We start from the raw sequence: 18,251 nt of genomic DNA, 5'->3' as shown, positions 1-18,251 counted from the left end.
TGGGTCCTCAGATGTTGCTGCAGCAGTAGCTGTGGTACAACTCCCATCACCCCTGGTCACAATGGCCTTTGGCCAATTGGATAATGGGGGTTGTAGTCCAACATCTGGGGGCCCAAGTTTTAAAACCTTGATTTAAGACACTAAGATTTTTGCCATTCTCTCAAACAACTCAACATGGGAGATCTTTGGCTATTGTTTCTTTGAAGGTAATTCAACAGGGTTTAATTTGTGCTTTCCATGTTCCTTCCATCGTTCATCACGGCCTTTAACTGTCTGCTATTTTTCATTCCAGATTTTTGTATTTTGGCTGATAGCCAGGCCATACTGGCTCCTTACCTTCTTCTATCCACTCCACTTTCCTTTTGATAGCACACATCATGGCATCTGAGCAGAGGGCATACAAGTCTGCTCCTGTTAGCTGTACAGGACATTTGTCAAGGACACCAAGGAGACTCACTGAAGGGTCCAGCTTAAATCTGCCAAGAAAGGATATGTCCAAGAGCTAGTACCACAGGAAGACTGTCACTAGGTTATAACCCTCCCTCCAGAGACTTGGGGGCAGGAGGAATCTTAGCTCACAGGTTCGGAGGTGTGCATGCTCTCTGCCCTATACAGCCAAAACACTAACTAAATGAGGATAATCAGTCAATTTATTCTCTCTCAAAGTAATGTGTACAGAAACCCCAAGTCGTGCATGATTTCTCCTTCTGGGCAAAGTCACAGGCAATTCAGCAGCCTGGGGAAATGATTTATAAATCCCACCCCTCTCTTAACTTCCAGAGTTTTCTAAGCTCACTTCACAGCAACTTCATAGCACAAAATGACTCCTCTGGAAGGAAGGAGTAAAAGGAGATGCCACTGCCAAAGGGCTGTTATCAACTCCAATCAACAGGATTATTTCCCCAAATAGACTGAAATCATCTGCCCCAACGCAAAGTTTAGCTCAGGTTTCTGTCCTTAGATTGAAACCTGAGCTGAACTTTGAGATGGGGCAGATGATAGTGTAAAAATCAGACATTAATTAGCTATGCAACTGTCTGCTATAGAACTGCAGTACAACACAGTTATCTTTGATGCAGGCAGACTGAATTGCAATGGGACAGACACAGGATAGGCACGCCTGCAGTGGGACTGTTTACTCCTCAGATTCCTTTTCACCAGCAGGGCGGACAGCCCAGTCGCAAGGTGGGGTCTTCCTTCGGACATCACAATTTATTTTGCGGCAGGCAGGGAGTCAGGCACTCACTTTCTGGTGATGGTACTTAATACTCGCAGCTGAGAGTCTCGATCTTCATTCACACCCACATAGACCAACTTATCAAATCTGTGGCAGAACAGAATAACTTTCTCAAACAGGTTCCAGGTACCCAGCATAGGCAAAGAACTGTCCCAGTATCCAGAAAACGCAACCAACCTCATGAAACTCTGAGAAGCGATGATTACATAGGAACCTAGGAAGCAGCCTAATACCGAGACAGACCTTTTGTCCGTCTAGCTCAGAATTGCCTACACAGACTGGCAGCGGCTTCTTCAAGGTTGCAGGCAGGAGTTTCCCTCAAGTCCATCTTGGAGATGCCAGGGAAGGAGCTTGGAACCTACTGCAAGTAAGCAGGCAGATGCTCTTCCCAGAGCAGCCCCATCCCCTAAGGGGAATATCTTACAGTGTTCACTCATGTAATCTCCCATCCATATGCAAACCATGGCAGACCCTGCTTAGCAAAGGGGACAGTCCATGCTTGCTACCACAAAACCAGCTCTCCTACTACTACTACTAGTGTTGTAGATTTCTATTATTTGGCAACGGTGCTTTAATTCACTGGTACAAACCAAGTGGAGTAGCCTGAGCTGAATGTTATCTTGACTCAATATCTGGGCAAACAAGAGAATCAAGTGAACTGCAGCCAAGTCTCCAGGAGAGCAGAGCTGGTCTTGTGGTAGCAAGCGTGACTTGTCCGTTTAGCTAAGCGGGTCCACCCTGGTGGTATATGAATGGGAGACTTGATGTGTGAGCACTGGAAGATATTCCCCTTAAGGGATGGAGCCCCTCTGGGAAGAGGATCTAGGTTCCCTCCCTGGCAGCATCTCCAAGATAGGGCTGAGAGAGATTTCTGCCTGCAACCTTGGAGAAGCTGCTGCCAGTCTGGGTAGACAATACTGAGCTAGATGGACCAATGGTCTGACTTGGTATATGGCAGCTTCCTATGTAAGTCCACCCTTGATCTCTTCCAGTATTCTCTCTACAGGCCAAGAAAAATATCTTCGCTATTCCAGTAGAGCTGGGGAACCTAACCTCTCTTTCTTGCTCTGTATGACAATTTTATTTCCAATATTTATATTATCATGAACAGTAATATACCGCTCTTCAGCAAAAAAAAGTTCTCAAAGCATTTTACATCGTATTAGCAGACCTGAGGGCTCTGAAAGTGGCTCAGAGTTTTTAAAAGATTAAAAAATGCATCCATCAACAAAGAGGCATGGAAGCACCCATAATCAACCCTGTTTCTCATGTGGCAGTACTTCAAAACCTTACTTGGGGCAGGTGACATGTTCTGCTATACTTCTACACACACACCCAGAATCAAGAAGGCAGAGATCCTATCCTAAATGTACAACTTAAAAAGGTAGGCAAGAATCAAGCAAACAAGTTACAAAAATGTAATAAATGAGGGGGAGTATGAAGATGCTGGATTGTATAGTAATGGAGTTATGTGTAGAAATTCCTGCAAAGAACTTTCCTGTTCCACATGCCCACAGAAACCTTTGTAAATGCACTCCTAAGGATTAGGGAAGCCTTGGGAACAGGATGGCATGGGGAACTGTTGAGGAAAAGGAGGAAAGCAAAAATGCCCATCTACACCCACCCACAGGTGTTTTCCATCTGCATAAAATCAACTTTGGATGCAACCCATACTGTATGTCTAACCCAACTTTGCCTTGCACGGGGCATAAAGGCTTGGTTCATTTTAAACATGAAGCCAGTCACAACAGGACAAGCTTAGTTCATGTCCCTCAAACAGTATCTCTTCAATAGCTGTTCTTCACCCAGGAAGGTAACTGCAGTTGCATGCAGAAGCAAACTCAGAACAGCGAGAATCATACCTGCCTGGCCGGAGCAGCGCTGGATCCAGAAGGTCAGGTCTGTTTGTAGCTCCAATAACAAACACCTCTCGGGAAGAATGAAGCCCATCCAGCTCTGCTAGTAGCTGAGAGACCACTCTAGCAAGGGAAACAGAAACATGCACTCAAAAGTGCTCATAAATCCCAGTGCACACAGTGGGCAAGCCGACTAATAAATCCAGATGGTACATGCCTAGCTAGACCAGTTATTTGCGGATGTATGACCAGTGCCCAGAATTCCTAGCTGAGCTCAGAAGTCTCACTGTACTGGAGGCTGTACACTATTGAGAGAAACTGCTGTTGCCTTAAGAGAGAGGCACAGCGGGGCCAGGGGAGCACACAAGCAGAGTGACATGAAATAACCCCACCGGGCAGATTCGGCAACAAAGATCCAGGCTCTTTTTTCATAGCTGGGAGCATCATATTTTATTTACTTAAAATATTTATATCATGCCCCTCCAGCACACTACTGCCCGGGGGTGGCACACAACCTCAACAAAATAAATGCAACCTATTTATTAAAAGATTAATAAAGTTAAACAAGTTAAAAGACCAGGCGGTCCTGATCGAGGGCTTAAAAATCACAAATCTTTAAAAGTTTTAAATTCAAAGTTATTAACAGAAAGCTAAAAACTGATAAAAGTCCCATATTTTCCAGAAAAACACATATAGGTATAAAATCATGTTTCTGGCTACACCATTTTTTTTATCCTCTCATAAGATACAAAAAGCAATCTTGAGGAGGTTGAAGATCCTCTGTGCATGAGCAGTTCATTGCCTCGCCATGCCCATATTCTCTCCCTCAAGCTACATCAGTCTTATTCAGCTTCACAAGGTTGTAAAAAAAGAAAGAAAGAAAAAGGTCAAAAGGTCACATTGTTTTGTGGTTGTTGGCACTTGGAGGTGCACTGAGAGGCTCTGGAGTACCTCCAAGACCCTTCTCGGCATTAGGTACCAGGCAGTTGCTACAGGGAAAGAATCATAGGAAGCTGCCTTACACAGAGTCAGATCATTGATCCATCTACCGTAGGTCAGTACTGTCCTGACCAGCAGCAGATTTGGTCTCAGACAGTTCTTCCCCAACCCTACCTTGAGATGCCAGGGATTGAACCTGGGGCCTTCTGCGTGCAAGGCAGATACTCTTCCACTGAGCCACAGGCCAATCCCATACCTTCTCTGTAGTGCTCATGCAAAAGAAGCAGTTTCAAGATACTGCTGTCCTATAGCACGCATTATACATGGGGCTGTCTCTGCCTGTGAAAGCAAAAGCTGTTTGGAAATTTTAACTGGTTCAGAAAATGGTTGTACTGTTAACTGGGATCTGGAGGTTTGATCACATCTTGCATTGCTTAACAGGAGTTCTCAAACTTGGGTGCCCAGATTATGATGGATTACAACTCCCATCATCCCCAGCCACAACAGCATGCCATTGTGGCTGGAGATGATGGGGTTGTAGTCAGTGCCGTCCCTTGGGGGGGTGCAAGGCGAAGGGGCCTGCCCCTGCGCCTGACATCAGACGCAGCAGGGGGCAGGGCAGCGTAGCGTATGCAGCGCTGCCGGTATTTGCTCTGAAATGGAGCATGCGGCCCCATTTCAGAGCAAGGCCATGCCCCCTGCACCAGGCGCAGGGGAGTGGGGCTTGCTTACCCCCCTCCCCCAAACAAACACACATGGTGGCGGCGGGCAGCCGCCACATGTGCCACTGCCAGGAGCCGAGCGTGCGGGCGGTCTGCGAGGCTGCCGCCGCTCGCTAACACAGCGGGGCCCCTCCAAACGCAGGGCCCCTCCAAACGCAGGGCCCGGTGCTACCATCCTGGTCGGGCCTGGTTGTCGTCCAACATCATCCGGGCTCCCAAGTCTGAGAACTCCTGAACTTCATGTCTGTCTCCAGGCCCAATTCAAAGTGCTGGATTTGACCTTTAAGCCCTATATCAGGACAGCACAACTTCAGCCCTACAGCTGTTTTTGGACTACAGATCCCATCATCCCCAGCCACAGTGGCCAACAGTCGGGGATTATGGGAGTTCTAGCTCAGCATCTGCAGGACAGTCGAAGTTGTGCAGCCCTGCCCTTAATAGTTTGGGCCTGGGATATCACCTGCTCCCATAGGAACCTTGCCTGTACATTCAAATCTTGTGCTAAGACTTTTCTCCAGGTGCTCCGCCCTTCAGAGAGGATCTTTTCTGCTGTGACACCCACAATTCCCTCCGCAGATACAGTCATGAGGTGCCTCCAGTGTTAATTTCCAGGTGTCCAAAATAATTGGTCACCCAAGCTTTTGTGACACTTAATGGTACTAAGTTTGTGGAGGGTTGGGTTTGGTTGTTTTGGTAGCTGAATCTGCTTGCTTTTGGTCTGTATTTCTTGTTTTATTTATCACATTTTTATTGTTGTAGGTCCTTATATCATTGTTGGTGGCCACCTTGGAAGTTTAGACTTGGCAGAAGGGCAGGATATAAAATATTTTAAATAAAATAGATTTAAATGTCTTATTACTCTTCACCTGCTCCTAGAACTAAGCCTGGGTACTGAAAAACCAGGCTCACCAGGGCTAAGTTTAAAGAATGGAAGGAGACCTTTGCCCCATGAAACCTGGGAATGATCAATGTCTGATCAATGTCTGATCAGTGTTCACAGTGGGGTCCAATTTGTATAGGAACATAGGAACTGCATAGATGTCTGCAGCTACTTTCCCCCTGCAGGGAGCACTACATCAAGCATGGCAAAAGGAACATTTGAAACCCTGCATGAAGAAAGGGAGAAGAAGGAGGCCACCTTAAAAAGTAAAGGAGAGACAAACTTCAGCACTGAGCCACTCACAGCAAGAAGGGGGAGCTGCAGCAGAGTACAAAGAGCACTCACCTGTCCATAACGCCCCCAGAATCTCCACTCCGCCCACGATTGGGGGCCAAAGCATCGAGCTCATCAAAGAAGATAATGCAGGGAGCAGCGGCCCTGGCTCTGGTAAACACTGAGGAGACAGACAGACACAGTCTGTGTCTTGCAAACTGATGCTAAGGCAAGCAGCATGCATAGCATGAGAAGCAGCTACAGAGGAAATGTACTCTAGAGTCATCTGCCCAGGTAGGGAAGCCAATAAAGAGACAGGTGGCCCTCATTATCCATGGTTTCAACAACCGTTGTTTTGCATATCCGCAGGTGGGTCTTAGAGACCTGGTTTCTTTATCCGCAGTATAAAATTAAGCTAAACTTTGCCTATTCACAGTTTTGAGTGGCCGGAAATGACTTCCGATGTCATTGACAGCTGCCATTTTATAGTGCAGAGCCATTTTGTGGCTCTCTCTCAAATTTTTTTTTTAAATGCCCGCAATTTTTTTGTGAAAATTGGGGGCTTCCGGGGGTGGTGTAGGGCATTGCTGGAGATCTGGAGAGCAAGGTAAAGTACTTTATTTCTCTTGCTCCCTCCCCCTCTGTTTTTAGCCCTTTTTGGAGTGTAGGAACCTAACCCATAGGGGGAAGATTTCGTTATTCGCGCTGTCTGTATTTGCACCTGCAGGCGAGAATGGAGCCACCTGTACAAGCTGTCAGCCACAGCAAGGCAAATGAGATGAGACACACAACTGATTACACGGGGAGTATCTGGATAACGGAGTGACACAAGACAAGACTATTTCTCCAAGTAAAAAGGAGAGTCTGAGAAACAGCTGAAGAGAGAGAAAGTCAGCACAGCACTGCAATGCAATGACTTGTCACTGCAGCCCATTCTGCTAATTGGGCATTCATTCCCTTGCCTTCTCTCTTCATCTTCTCCCCCTCTCTTGAAATCAGAATTACAGGTTCTGAGGACGTGACTGGTCTCTCAGATATTTGCACAGCAGGACTCCCAATTTGGGAGTAGGAGGGAAAAGTATATGCCCCCCAGGCCTCTTTGGTACCAGCAGCTCTCTCATGGTCCACAACAAAAGTACTCTTTATAGGTTCAACAATGTATACAAAAATCACCACATAGGTATTGTAATAAATCAGATTTTCTACATGTGGTGGATTTGTCCTAAAATATGTTTGTTTTTTAAAGGTGGGGAAAGATAAGGTTTGCACAATTAAGTTGATGACCAAGTGTGAGAGTTATTTTTACACAACAATTATCTTTTTGAATTGTATGGTTAATTCTTCTACGTGGTTTCTATGCATCGCACATGGGATTTGCACCTGTGCAGAGCCATCATCCGGAAACTTCTAAAGCTTCACCTTATTAGGAAAAAAGAGCAGGAAACCCGACTCCCGCTATCTGACAGTTTACCTCACTCCTTCAGTTTTTCGTCGACCGCTGCAGATACTTAATACTAAACCTTAACTGTCACTGAAACGGAGCATTGGTTTCACTTACCGTGAAGGCTCCTTCTTGATGCTGGAGCCGAGGACATCTCTCATTGGGTTATCGTGTCCATGTGCTCCCAGGCAGGACTAATCAAAATTAGTTACTAGGCTTAAGAGCCCCGCACGGATAACCCCGCCCAGTTCTTTTAGGCCAAATGTGCAAATAGCACGGAAGTAAGTAGTATACAACCAGCATTAAAACACAACCAGCATTAAAACACACACACACACACACACACACACACACACACACACACATATACATACACACACACACACATATATATATATATATATATATATATATATATATATATATATATATATATATATATAAAAAACACAAAGAAGATAGAGGAACCCCAGAAACCTCCGGAACTATTAGCTGTGCTCTTGTAATATGCTCAAGTTTCCCGTGGAGTAGGCCAGGACACCGCCTGGGAAGGCCGAGATGTCCTCGGCTCCAGCATCAAGAAGGAGCCTTCACGGTAAGTGAAACCAATGCTCCGTTCTCTGATGCCTGGAGCCGAGGACATCTCTCACTGGGACATACCAAAGCCCTGTCCAAAACTCTCTGGGAGGGAGTGTCCGTGCCTACTCTGGAGGAAGAACCTGTTGAAGCACTCTGCGTCCAAATGCAGCTTGAGAAGACGCATATAGATCAATTTTATAGTGCTTCGTAAATGTTGACGGAGCCTTCCAAGTCGCGGCCCTGCATATTTCATGCACTGGCGCGTTGGTTGACAAGGCCGCAGATGTGGACACTGCCCTAGTAGAGTGAGCCAGAATGTGTTCTGGTGCTGGAAGGTGTAGAGACTCATAGGCTAGTGAAATACAAGCCCGTATCCATCTAGCAATAATCTGCGAAGACACTTGGCTTCCCATGGAAGCTGGTAAAAAACTAACAAATAGACTCTCCGTCTTCCTGAAGCTCTCAGTGCGTCTCAGGTATCTCTTCAAACATCTGCGTACGTCTAGTTTATGCCATTTTTGTTCTGTTGGGTGAGTTGGCCTAGGACAGAACAATGGAAGTATGACATCTTGTGAGTGGTGGAATGCTGAGGACACCTTCGGCCTGATGAACGGGCTAGGAATGAGACGCACGGAGTCAGCAGAGAAAATGCATAAATTTTTATGAGCCGACAAAGCATGCAATTCAGAGATTCTTCTTGCAGATGTAACAGCTATTAAGAATGCCGTCTTGTACAATAAAAGCCTTAAGGGAATGGTTCCTATCGGCTCGAACGGATGATTCTGAAGTGCCTTAAGAACAGTGTGGAGACTCCAAGATGGAAAACGGTGAACCACCATAGGTGACAGCAGGGTGGCTCCCCTCAGGAATCTTTTTAAATGAGGGTGGTTAACAACCTTGGATTTGGATAGACCTGCTATCACACCTGCTAGGGAAGCAGCTTGTCTTTTTAAGGTATTAGCCTTGAGTCCTTTGTCTAAGCCATCTTGTAAAAATGCCAGGAGATCTTTAATGGACGCTGTCCCCTGAGGTATGGAATGCCTTGCTGACCATCGAAGAAATGCTCTCCATGTATACTGATATATACGCTTGGTGGACTCCCTTGTGGAAGATAACATGGTGGTTAGAACACTTCTCGAATAGCCAAACTTACTTAAAATTCCCCGCTCAGTCTCCAGGCGGCTAGTTGAAACCAGACTGGATCGTGATGTTCTATGGGACCTTGAAGTAGAAGGTCTGTTGACACCGGGAGGAACCACGGTTCCTGTATGGCCAAGTGATGTAACTCCGCAAACCATGGTCTCCTGGGCCAGTAAGGAGCTACTAGGATGACCTGAGCCTTGAGCAAACGCACTCTGTGAAGAAAGCGGGCCAAGAGCAGAGTTGGTGGGAAGGCATACAGCAGTTCCCGAGGCCATCTCACTGCTAGGGCATCTGTCCCTTCTGCTTGTGGGCAGGGGAAGCGGGCGAAGAATCTGGTGAGCTGTGCGTTCAGTGCTGAGGCAAACAGGTCGACTCTTGGGGTGCCGAAGCATTGTGTGATCATCCAAAAGACTCTCCTGTTGAGTGCCCACTCCCCGGGTAGGAGCTGCTCTCGACTCAGCCAGTCTGCTATCGAGTTGAGATCCCCTTGTACATGGTGGGCTATGAGTGAGGCCAGGTGAACCTCCGCCCAATCCAGTATCAGTGATGCTTCCGCCTGAAGAGATTGAGACCTGGCCCCCCCCCCGTCTGTTTATGTGGGCCTTCGCCGTCGTGTTGTCTATTCTTATCAACACGTGGGAACCGGTGATCAGGTCCTGGAATGCCAACAAGGCAAGACGGATGGCCCTCAGCTCCAACCAACTGATGCTGTGTACACTCTCGGCTTGTGACCACCGGCCTTGGGCTGTTCTGTGGACAATGTGCCCCCCAGCCGGTCTTACTGGCATCGGTCGTGATCAGAATCCAGGCCGGGTCGAGGAACTCCTTGCCTCTTTGAGTGTTGGAATCCAGGAGCCACCACCGCAGGGACATTAGTATGTCCTGGGGAACGAGGATGGTTATGTTGACTTTCTTCGAAATGGGGTTCCCTGAATGTTAGAAGAAACCATTGTAGCGGTCACAGATGAAATCTGGCCCACGGTACTGCGTCCAATGTGGCCACCATTAGGCCGAGGAGACGTGCCAACGACAAGAGCTTGGCTTGACCAGCACTTCCCATATCTCTTCCCTGAGGGTCTTGATCCGGTCTTCTGGTAAGAAGAGACAGTCCCTTCGTGTGTCTATTAGGACGCCCAGATGTTGCATCCTGGTGGAAGGTTGCAGGTGACTTTTTTCTACGTTTACTAGGAATCCGTGTTGTTCTAATGTGCGAAGAGTTAGATGAAGGTCTCTTGTGGCAGACAGTTCCGAGGGAAACCTTAAAAGCAGGTTGTCAAGATAACAAAAAACACGAACTCCCTGTAGTCTTAGATGTGCGATCACAGGTGCCAGCACCTTGGTGAAAATTCTTGGGGCTGAGGAGAGACCAAACAGCAGTGCTTTGTATTGATAATGTACTCTGCTGTATTTGAAGCACAGGAGATGACGACTTTCCGGATCTATGGGAATGTGTAAATAAGCTTCCTTTAGATCTATGGAAGCTAAGAGGTCCAGATGTTGTAACACCTCTGTTGTAGTGCAAAGGGATTCCATGTGAAATCTGCGTTTGGGAACCCACTGATTCAAAAACTTCAGATCCAGAACAGCTCTGAGGGATTTGTCCTTTTTGGGAACTGTGAAGATTATGGAATAGATTCCCTGTCCCTGTTGATTGATAGGCACCAATTCTATAGCCCCTATATCTTTTAAGTGGTGAATAGCGCCCAGAAGGCCAACATGCTTGATAGGTCAACGTGACCTTGGGGTTGGTAGAAATCTGCTGGGTGGTAAGGATGCGAGTTCTATCTTGTAGCCCCACTGCACTGTCGACAGAACCCACAAGTCCGTAGTTGTTTCCTGCCATTTTTGAAAGAAGGCTGACAGGCGGCCCCCCAGAGACCCTGCTGGGGAGTCATTGCTGTTTTTGAGACTTGGGTTGATTGGCAAAGGCCTGTCTGCCCTGGTTGAAGGGCCTAGCGCCTTGCTGTCTGCCCCATTGGGGTCGCTGGAATCTCAAATCCCTGTCTCTCCCTCGAAAGGAGAGTTGGAAGGATCGAAAGGGCTGGTACTGGAACTGAAAAGTCCTTCTTGGAGGAGGACGTTCCTGTTTACGTGTGGTGGATGGAAGAGGCATGGTCTTACGTTTGTCCTTAGACTCTACTAACACCTCTTTAAGGGTCTCCTCCCCAAAGAGTTTAACCCCATCAAAGGGAACAGAGGCCAAATTGGCCCTAGAATTCGCATCCACAGGTCAATGCTTTAGCCACAAGTTACGGAGTCCCACGACTGTGGCTGTGGAAGCCCTGGATGAAAATCTTATAGCATCTAGGGTTGCATCAGAGACAAAGGCTTGCGCCTTTTGAATCTTTATGAGTTGGTGCCTTAAATTAAACACATCTGTAGGGGGGTCCTGAATAAGGTCATCTAACCAAACTATAGATACCCGCGACAACATTGAGGCCGCCGCTGAGGCCCTAATGGCCAGAGAAGAGGCCTCATTAGCCCTTTTGAAAGAAGCTTCCAGTTTTTTATCATTTTGATCTTTCAGGGCTGATTCCCCATCCTTCGGTAGTAAAGCCCCATTTAGAAGGGCAACCACCGGGGCATCTGTTAAGGGTACTTTAAACATGTCCATAGCCTCTTGTTGGAATGAGTAGTACTTATTGGCCACTGCCAATGATCTACGACTAGAGGAGGGGAGTAGCCACTCCTCCCTAACCGTATCAGCCAGGAGTTCTGGGAGAGGTAACAGCAACTCCTTACTCTTCAGTTTAGGAAACACCAGCGAGCCCTTAGTAGGTGGAACTGCCTCAGTGGCCACAGGTGTTTGAAGGTCTAATGCATTCATGGCCCTAGACATGAGGGGATTCAAATCCACTTGAGAAAATAATCTTTGAGATATTGTGGATGCAGGATTGTCCTGGTCATCTGACCATTCTCCCTCTTCTTTGTCAAATGGGTCTAAAGGTAATTCCGGCTGCGGGTTAGGAATAGAGATCGGTGATGGAACCACAGGATTTGGTATAACAACAGGTACCCCCGGATCTGGAATATCTAATGGTACCGCATCCGCTCTTGAAGGAGTCGGGGATATCGGCCCGACAGGGCGAATGGGTTCACTTGGGGGAGCCAGAGGTAGGGGGTTACTAGGTGTAATATCCGGTGACTTCCCGCCAGAGCCCTCCGAAGAGCGAAACCCCCCCCCCCCCGCCTAAAACCACCACGTCATGAAGTGGAATCAGGTTGCGCCTCTCAGCGTTAGTGTGCCTTCTCTTGCGTGTTGCTTTTCTGGGGGCCTGAGAAGTGGACTCCTCAGAAGAGGACGTATAAACACGTTCCCTGGACCTTTTCTTAGAATTCTTCCCTTTTTAACCACCTCCCTAAGAGACACAGAAAAGGTCTCTTTAATCCAGTCCTGCCATGTAGTTGGCATATCCAAAGGGAGACTAATGGCCTCAGGAGGTACATTCTGAATAGGTTGAGGGACATTTACTGGGGGATCATTTACTGGAGGTCCCTGGCTAGTCGCGACAAGGAGGAATCTCACTGGTCTTTCTGCTGTGGAGCCAGCTCCCTGACGGTCCGTGGAAGAAACGCGGCTTGGAAGAGTGGCGGCTCCCAGGATTCCCGCCGAAATTGTCGAGCCACCATTTGCAGGAGCCGTTGTAGAGCCACTAGAGGGCACGGTGGCAGAAGCGGTACAGCTCGGCTCTCTGAGCTCTGGAATGGGCGGGAACGAGACCGAGGTCTGGCCAGCACCATCCAGGCTTGCATCTCCCCTTGCTCTCGCCGCAGTTCACGTTGTGCGGGTGAGCAGTGATGGGCCCGATCCAGCGCCCATGCGCATAGCACTTGAGGGACCCGATATGGCGTCCCTCAGCAAATCCTCCTCTTCTCATGCAGCCATTAATGGCGCCGCCACTAATGGCGGCGATACGGGGGGCGAGCCCAGCGCTTGAGAGGCGAACGGGAAGCCCTCCATTTGTCCTCCCCTGGACACTAAAATGCCTGGCGATGCTCCATTGTGCAGGGAAACAGAGAAACGACAGTTGAGAAGGATAGCAAAAAGAGCAGGAAAGAAAGTGGTTGTTGTTGTTGTTTTAAGTTATTTATCTGTTTTAAAATTAAGTAAAAACTAAGTAAGAAATAGAATAAAAGTCCAAGTACAATGAGAAATACCACAAAGAAGTAAGAAAGAGACAAACAAGATTTGCAAGAGCAATACAAACGATCTCTGCCTAGGAGCGACTGCAGGACTAAAAGAACTGGGCGGGGTTATCCGTCTGGGGCTCTTAAGCCTAGTAACTAATTTTGATTAGTCCTGCCTGGGAGCAGGTGGACACGATAACCCAATGAGAGATGTACTTGGCTCCAGGCATCAGAGAAGGTTGATAGTTTTCAAACAGTATTTTCAACAGTTCCAATGTTCATGAGGACAAGTCCATCAATGGCTACTAGCACTAATGGCTCCAGGCCATCCCCAGGTTCAGATACAGGAGGCCTCTGAATACCAGTTGCAGGGGAGCAACAGCAGAAGAGGGGGCATGTCTTCACCTCCTGCTTGGGTGTTGCCCAGAGGAACTTGGCCGGCCACAGTGAGAAGGCCGTGGGCCTGACCCAGCAAGGTGGTGGTTATATTATTTCCCTCTATTCAGGAATGGCTTCCTAAAACTTGGAAAAACTGAGTTGTCAAAATAAATGGGAGAGCACATAAATAAGGGAGGGAAGAAAGAAAGGACATACTTTTAGTTGCCATTTATTTAGTTTTAAAAATAAGAGTGCCAATCTTCATTTAAACATGTGGGTTTTGTAATTCTGTAATGTTGTAAACCCTTCTTTAATTTTACTTCTTATATAGTTTTACTTCTACATTACATGGCCATGCAGAAATGTTCTTCGTGCTGGTTGTTTATTGAGAACTCTAATGTAAGCTAATTGTAACATTTAGTAAAAGGATAAAACATGATAGATAAGGAGGAAGAGTAGGTTGAGATGGGCTGAAGTAAGGTTTCAGGAGAAAGGGTGAATTATTATTATTATTATTATTATTATTATTATTATTATTATTATTATTATTATTTACATTTATATCCCGCTCTTCCTCCATGGAGCCCAGAGCGGTGTACTACATACTTAGGTTTCTCCTCACAACAACCCTGTGAAGTAGGTTAGGCTGAAAGAGAAGTGACTGGCCTAGGGATGTGCGAACCGGTTCGAATTCGAACCAGGGTGGTTCGAAGGTTCGAATTCGAACCGAACCAGCCATCAGGTAGTGTAGATTCTATGAGTGTAGATTCTATGATAGCAAATGAGATTTTCAATGAGACACCATGAATCCACTCTAAGTTGCTATCATAGAATCCACACTCAGAATACCTCAGAAACAACAGAACCCTGTACCCCATGGGTTAGAAACCCATGGGGGTGGTTGGCACCCTATGTGCACTACACCACCACTCGCTCTGGGCCACCCCAGCACCCCCCAAGTGCACTTATGGGGCTGCTGAAAGCTCCATTATACCTTATGAGGAAAAACCTTAAAGATGCATAAACTTCAACAATTCACCAAAAATCAGCCCTCTGCCCAAATCCTTTGAAAAAATTCAGGTAGCTTCCTTGCCCCTACCTGGCACTACCACCAACCCCACACTGCTCTAGGCCACCCCTTTGTCCCCAACGTGAAGCTATACATTTGCTGACACCTCCATGCTTCTTTATGGAGAAAAACCTTAAAGTCGCGTAAACTTCAAAAATCACTTAAAAATCATCCCTTTGCCCAATTCCTTTCAAATAATTCTGATAGCTTCCTTGCCCACCCTAGGAACTACCACCCACCACACTCCACTCTACGACACCCCTTTCCCCCCAACATGAAGTTATACATTTGCTGCAATCCTAATTATTCTCTATGAGGAATTCAAAAATACTTTAACAATTCACCAATAATCAGAGGAGTGTCCAATTGCCTTGGGGTTTTGTGGGTGGTAGGCACCCCTGTCTGTCTACCACCCACCCCACTTTTGTGCCCCTAGGTGCTCCACAATAGGGGATATGGACTGGTTCTCGTCCCATTATACTCTATGAGAAAAATAATTAAAAGTATTTCAAATATTCATAAAAAATCATAGGGGTGTCTGATTGCTTCGGGGTTTGCATGGTTGTTGGCACCCAAGGGTGCTCCACAATAAGGAATAATGGGCTGGTTGGAGTCCCATTATATCCTATGAGAAAAAAATAAAAATAATTTTCAAAAATTCATAAAAAATCGTACGAGTGTCCGATTGCTTTGGGTGGCAGGTACCCCTGGGTGCCAGCTACCATCCTACCAATTTTTGGGTGTCCGAACTGGTTCGAATTCGAACCGAACCAGGGGGTGGTTCGAACAAAACCAAAACCAAACCACCCCCTCCTGGTTCGAACCCGGTTCGAATTCGAACCGAACCGGGCGAACTGGTTTTGTGCACATCCCTAGACTGGCCCAGAGTCACCCAGCTAGTATCATGGCTGAATGGGGATTTGAACTCAGGTCTCTCCGGTCCTAGTCCAGCACTCTAGCCACTACACCACGCTGGCCTTGGAGGGGGACAGGTCCTCTGAAACAGCAACAGAGAAAATGGTGTCTGATCTGAGGAATGGCTGAATTATAAGGAGTGGGGCAATCAGGGGAGCAAGCAGAAGAGGCAGGGAGCAGGAAGGTCTGAAACTGGAGGGAACTTAAAGCTAAACTAGATGCTGACCTGAAGTGCAGCTTCTGCCAAAGACTCTCTACAAAATCTAGCAGAATTTATCTTAGGTGCAACACCATTATGTTCTGCATATCCTCACCACTGACCAAGCAGGGACAAAGAAAAGCCATGATATGAACAAAGTCCTGCTAGGCATTACAGAGAGGGAAGGAGGTGCTGAACGCACAGTTGCCATCTTCACAGCAGCTGCACTCCCAAGTGCAATGTCCTTTGGCCCTCAAGATGAAGGCAAGAGGAAGCTGGACCATGACTGACTGGAATGCCAACAGAAGGGCCCTAAAACAGTAAATTCAGACCATGAAGACAAACCCTGCAGCAGCATCATGCCGTTCATAGAGATCTCTGAACCAGCCACCAGTCAATTGAGATACTTGCCCATCTTTTCAGATATGGGAATTACTTGCAGGCATGATTCTTTTCCTTTGGTCTGGCTACAAGGAGAAAGCGTTCCCCGCACAGCTGAGCCCTCCAAGAAAACATCAGGGGGGGCCCCGGACTAACCTTCACGCACATTCTCTTCACTCTGCCCAACGTACATGTTGATGAGTTCAGGGCCTTTCACACTGCAAAGGAGAAAAGGCAGAGTTGGTTATATGAAGGTTTCCATCACCAGACTCACTTAAAACTTCTACCACAAGTGCCCACCTGAGGAAAGTCATGGTGCACTCAGTTGCTACAGCTTTAGCTAGCAACGTCTTTCCTGTTCCAGGAGGTCCATAGAGCAGGAGGCCAGAGCGGCGAAGGCCTAAAGACAGCAGTTCTGGGTGTTCTAGGGGAAGCTGAATAGTGTCCAGGATTTCCTTCTTCACGTCCTGGAGCCCACCAATATCTTGCCAGAAGACAGAGGGTATCTGCAACAAGAGGACAGTCTTGTAAGCTAGAGACTCTCTAACTTTATTCTGTCCCCAAAGTGCAGTTACCACTTTATTTGGTGCTCAGAAAAACACAGCCCCATAAATGCCTAGAACATAGGAAGCTGCCATATACTGAGTCAGACCATTGATCTATCTAGCTCAGTATTGTCTTCACAGACTGGCAGTGACTTCTCCAAGGTTGCAGGCAGGAATCTCTCTCAGCCCTATCTTGAAGAAGTCAGGGAGGGAACTTGAAACCTTCTGCTCTTCCCAGAGCGGCTACATCCCCTGAGGGGAATACCTTACAGCACTCACACTTCTAGTCTCCCATTCATATGCAACCAGGGGGCGGACCCTGCTTAGCTAAGGGGACAAGTCATGCTTGCTACCACAAGACCAGCTCTCCTCTCCTACTACCTCTGAACTACAACTCCTCTCAAATCCTCCACTGTGCTCCAGTCATTAAATGCTTTTGCTCTTGCCACACCATCCTCTCACTCCCCCAAACATCACAGCGGTCTCCTAAGGTTGGACTCGCATGGAATCATCCATATTGAGCCATTAATAGCATGGGGCTATGCTTTCCTTTAGAAGTGCTTCTTTCTCTCCCTTTCACCTTAAGATCAACAGGTCAACAGGCCTTAACAGGTCAACATTGTCAGGTCAACAGGCCTTAAGATCAACAGGTCCCTGCTTGGTTTTCTACTCCTCCACCTAAGTAAGGTGTTCAAAAATACATGGAGCTGTTTAAATTATGGCACCCTCTCTCTGCAACCCCCTGTTTAAAATGTTCTGGTTTGTCCTCCTCCTTCTGTGCTTTCATCAGCAATTGGAAAGGTTTATTTCTGCAGAAGCACATGTTCTAACCAAGCACCCAAAACGTAGAACACTGGCCTCTCTTTCTCCTGCTTTACTATGTTTTGCTGTTTTTAAAAGTATGATCTGATTTTCAAATTATTGTACTATACCCTGAACACCCTGGATTAACTGGAAATGTGGCTTGGAAGTTACAGTAATTTATTTATAAAAAGGTCCCAGAGGCAATATTACAATGTTATCTCTTTACTGACATATCTACATCATTTATTAAAGTTTAGTCATCAAAACAGGATGGAATGAGGGAAGTGTCTTCACTTTAACTGATGCAGCAAGCTATTTAAATCTCTGAACGTACTGTCAAACCCATTACTGTTTGGTCCTCACCTTTGGGGCCCCTACTGCCTGTGAATGAGCATCATGTAGTTTATTCAATGCAGCACTGAAATCTTCGGCTAGGAGGGGGAAGCCAGCAGCACAGAAATCATGCTCCTCCTCCTCACTTGCCCCACCAGGGAAACTGGTAAAGAGTGGAGAAGAAGAAAAAAATGCAAAATCATTTTTTGCAACCTTGATCAACTCTCAAAAGCTGACTGGAGTGGGACCCCCAAATTCTACAGCTCAGCTGGGGTGCTGAGTTGCATGAACATCTGTACTCCTCAAAAAAGTGTCCCTCATTTTGTGGTGGGGGCACGTCCTAGGAATACATCCCCACTGCCAAGGCACCAAGCTGCTAACACTCACTGGTCTGCCCCACTGTAGCAACAAATCATTGCAGCACAATGA

General features: G+C 47.0%; 1 protein-coding gene across 1 annotated transcript in view; it reads right to left on the bottom strand.

The window, feature by feature from the left end:
• Positions 1-18,251, bottom strand: part of PEX6 (peroxisomal biogenesis factor 6) — a 38,126-nt gene that overhangs the window by 2,721 nt on the left and 17,154 nt on the right. Inside the window, exons 10-16 of the mRNA XM_053313402.1 lie at positions 17,853-17,985; positions 16,441-16,646; positions 16,297-16,358; positions 5,980-6,088; positions 3,100-3,216; positions 1,247-1,324; positions 337-476 (exon numbers count right to left, since the gene is read on the bottom strand). Coding sequence (XP_053169377.1) covers positions 337-476; positions 1,247-1,324; positions 3,100-3,216; positions 5,980-6,088; positions 16,297-16,358; positions 16,441-16,646; positions 17,853-17,985 — 845 coding nt within the window. The remainder of the gene's footprint in view (positions 1-336; positions 477-1,246; positions 1,325-3,099; positions 3,217-5,979; positions 6,089-16,296; positions 16,359-16,440; positions 16,647-17,852; positions 17,986-18,251) is intronic.

The sequence above is a fragment of the Hemicordylus capensis genome, chromosome 1 (assembly GCF_027244095.1).
Source record: "Hemicordylus capensis ecotype Gifberg chromosome 1, rHemCap1.1.pri, whole genome shotgun sequence".
Classification (NCBI taxonomy): domain Eukaryota; kingdom Metazoa; phylum Chordata; class Lepidosauria; order Squamata; family Cordylidae; genus Hemicordylus; species Hemicordylus capensis.
Note: the sequence above shows the minus strand (reverse complement) of the source record. Positions and strands in the feature narration are given on the sequence as shown.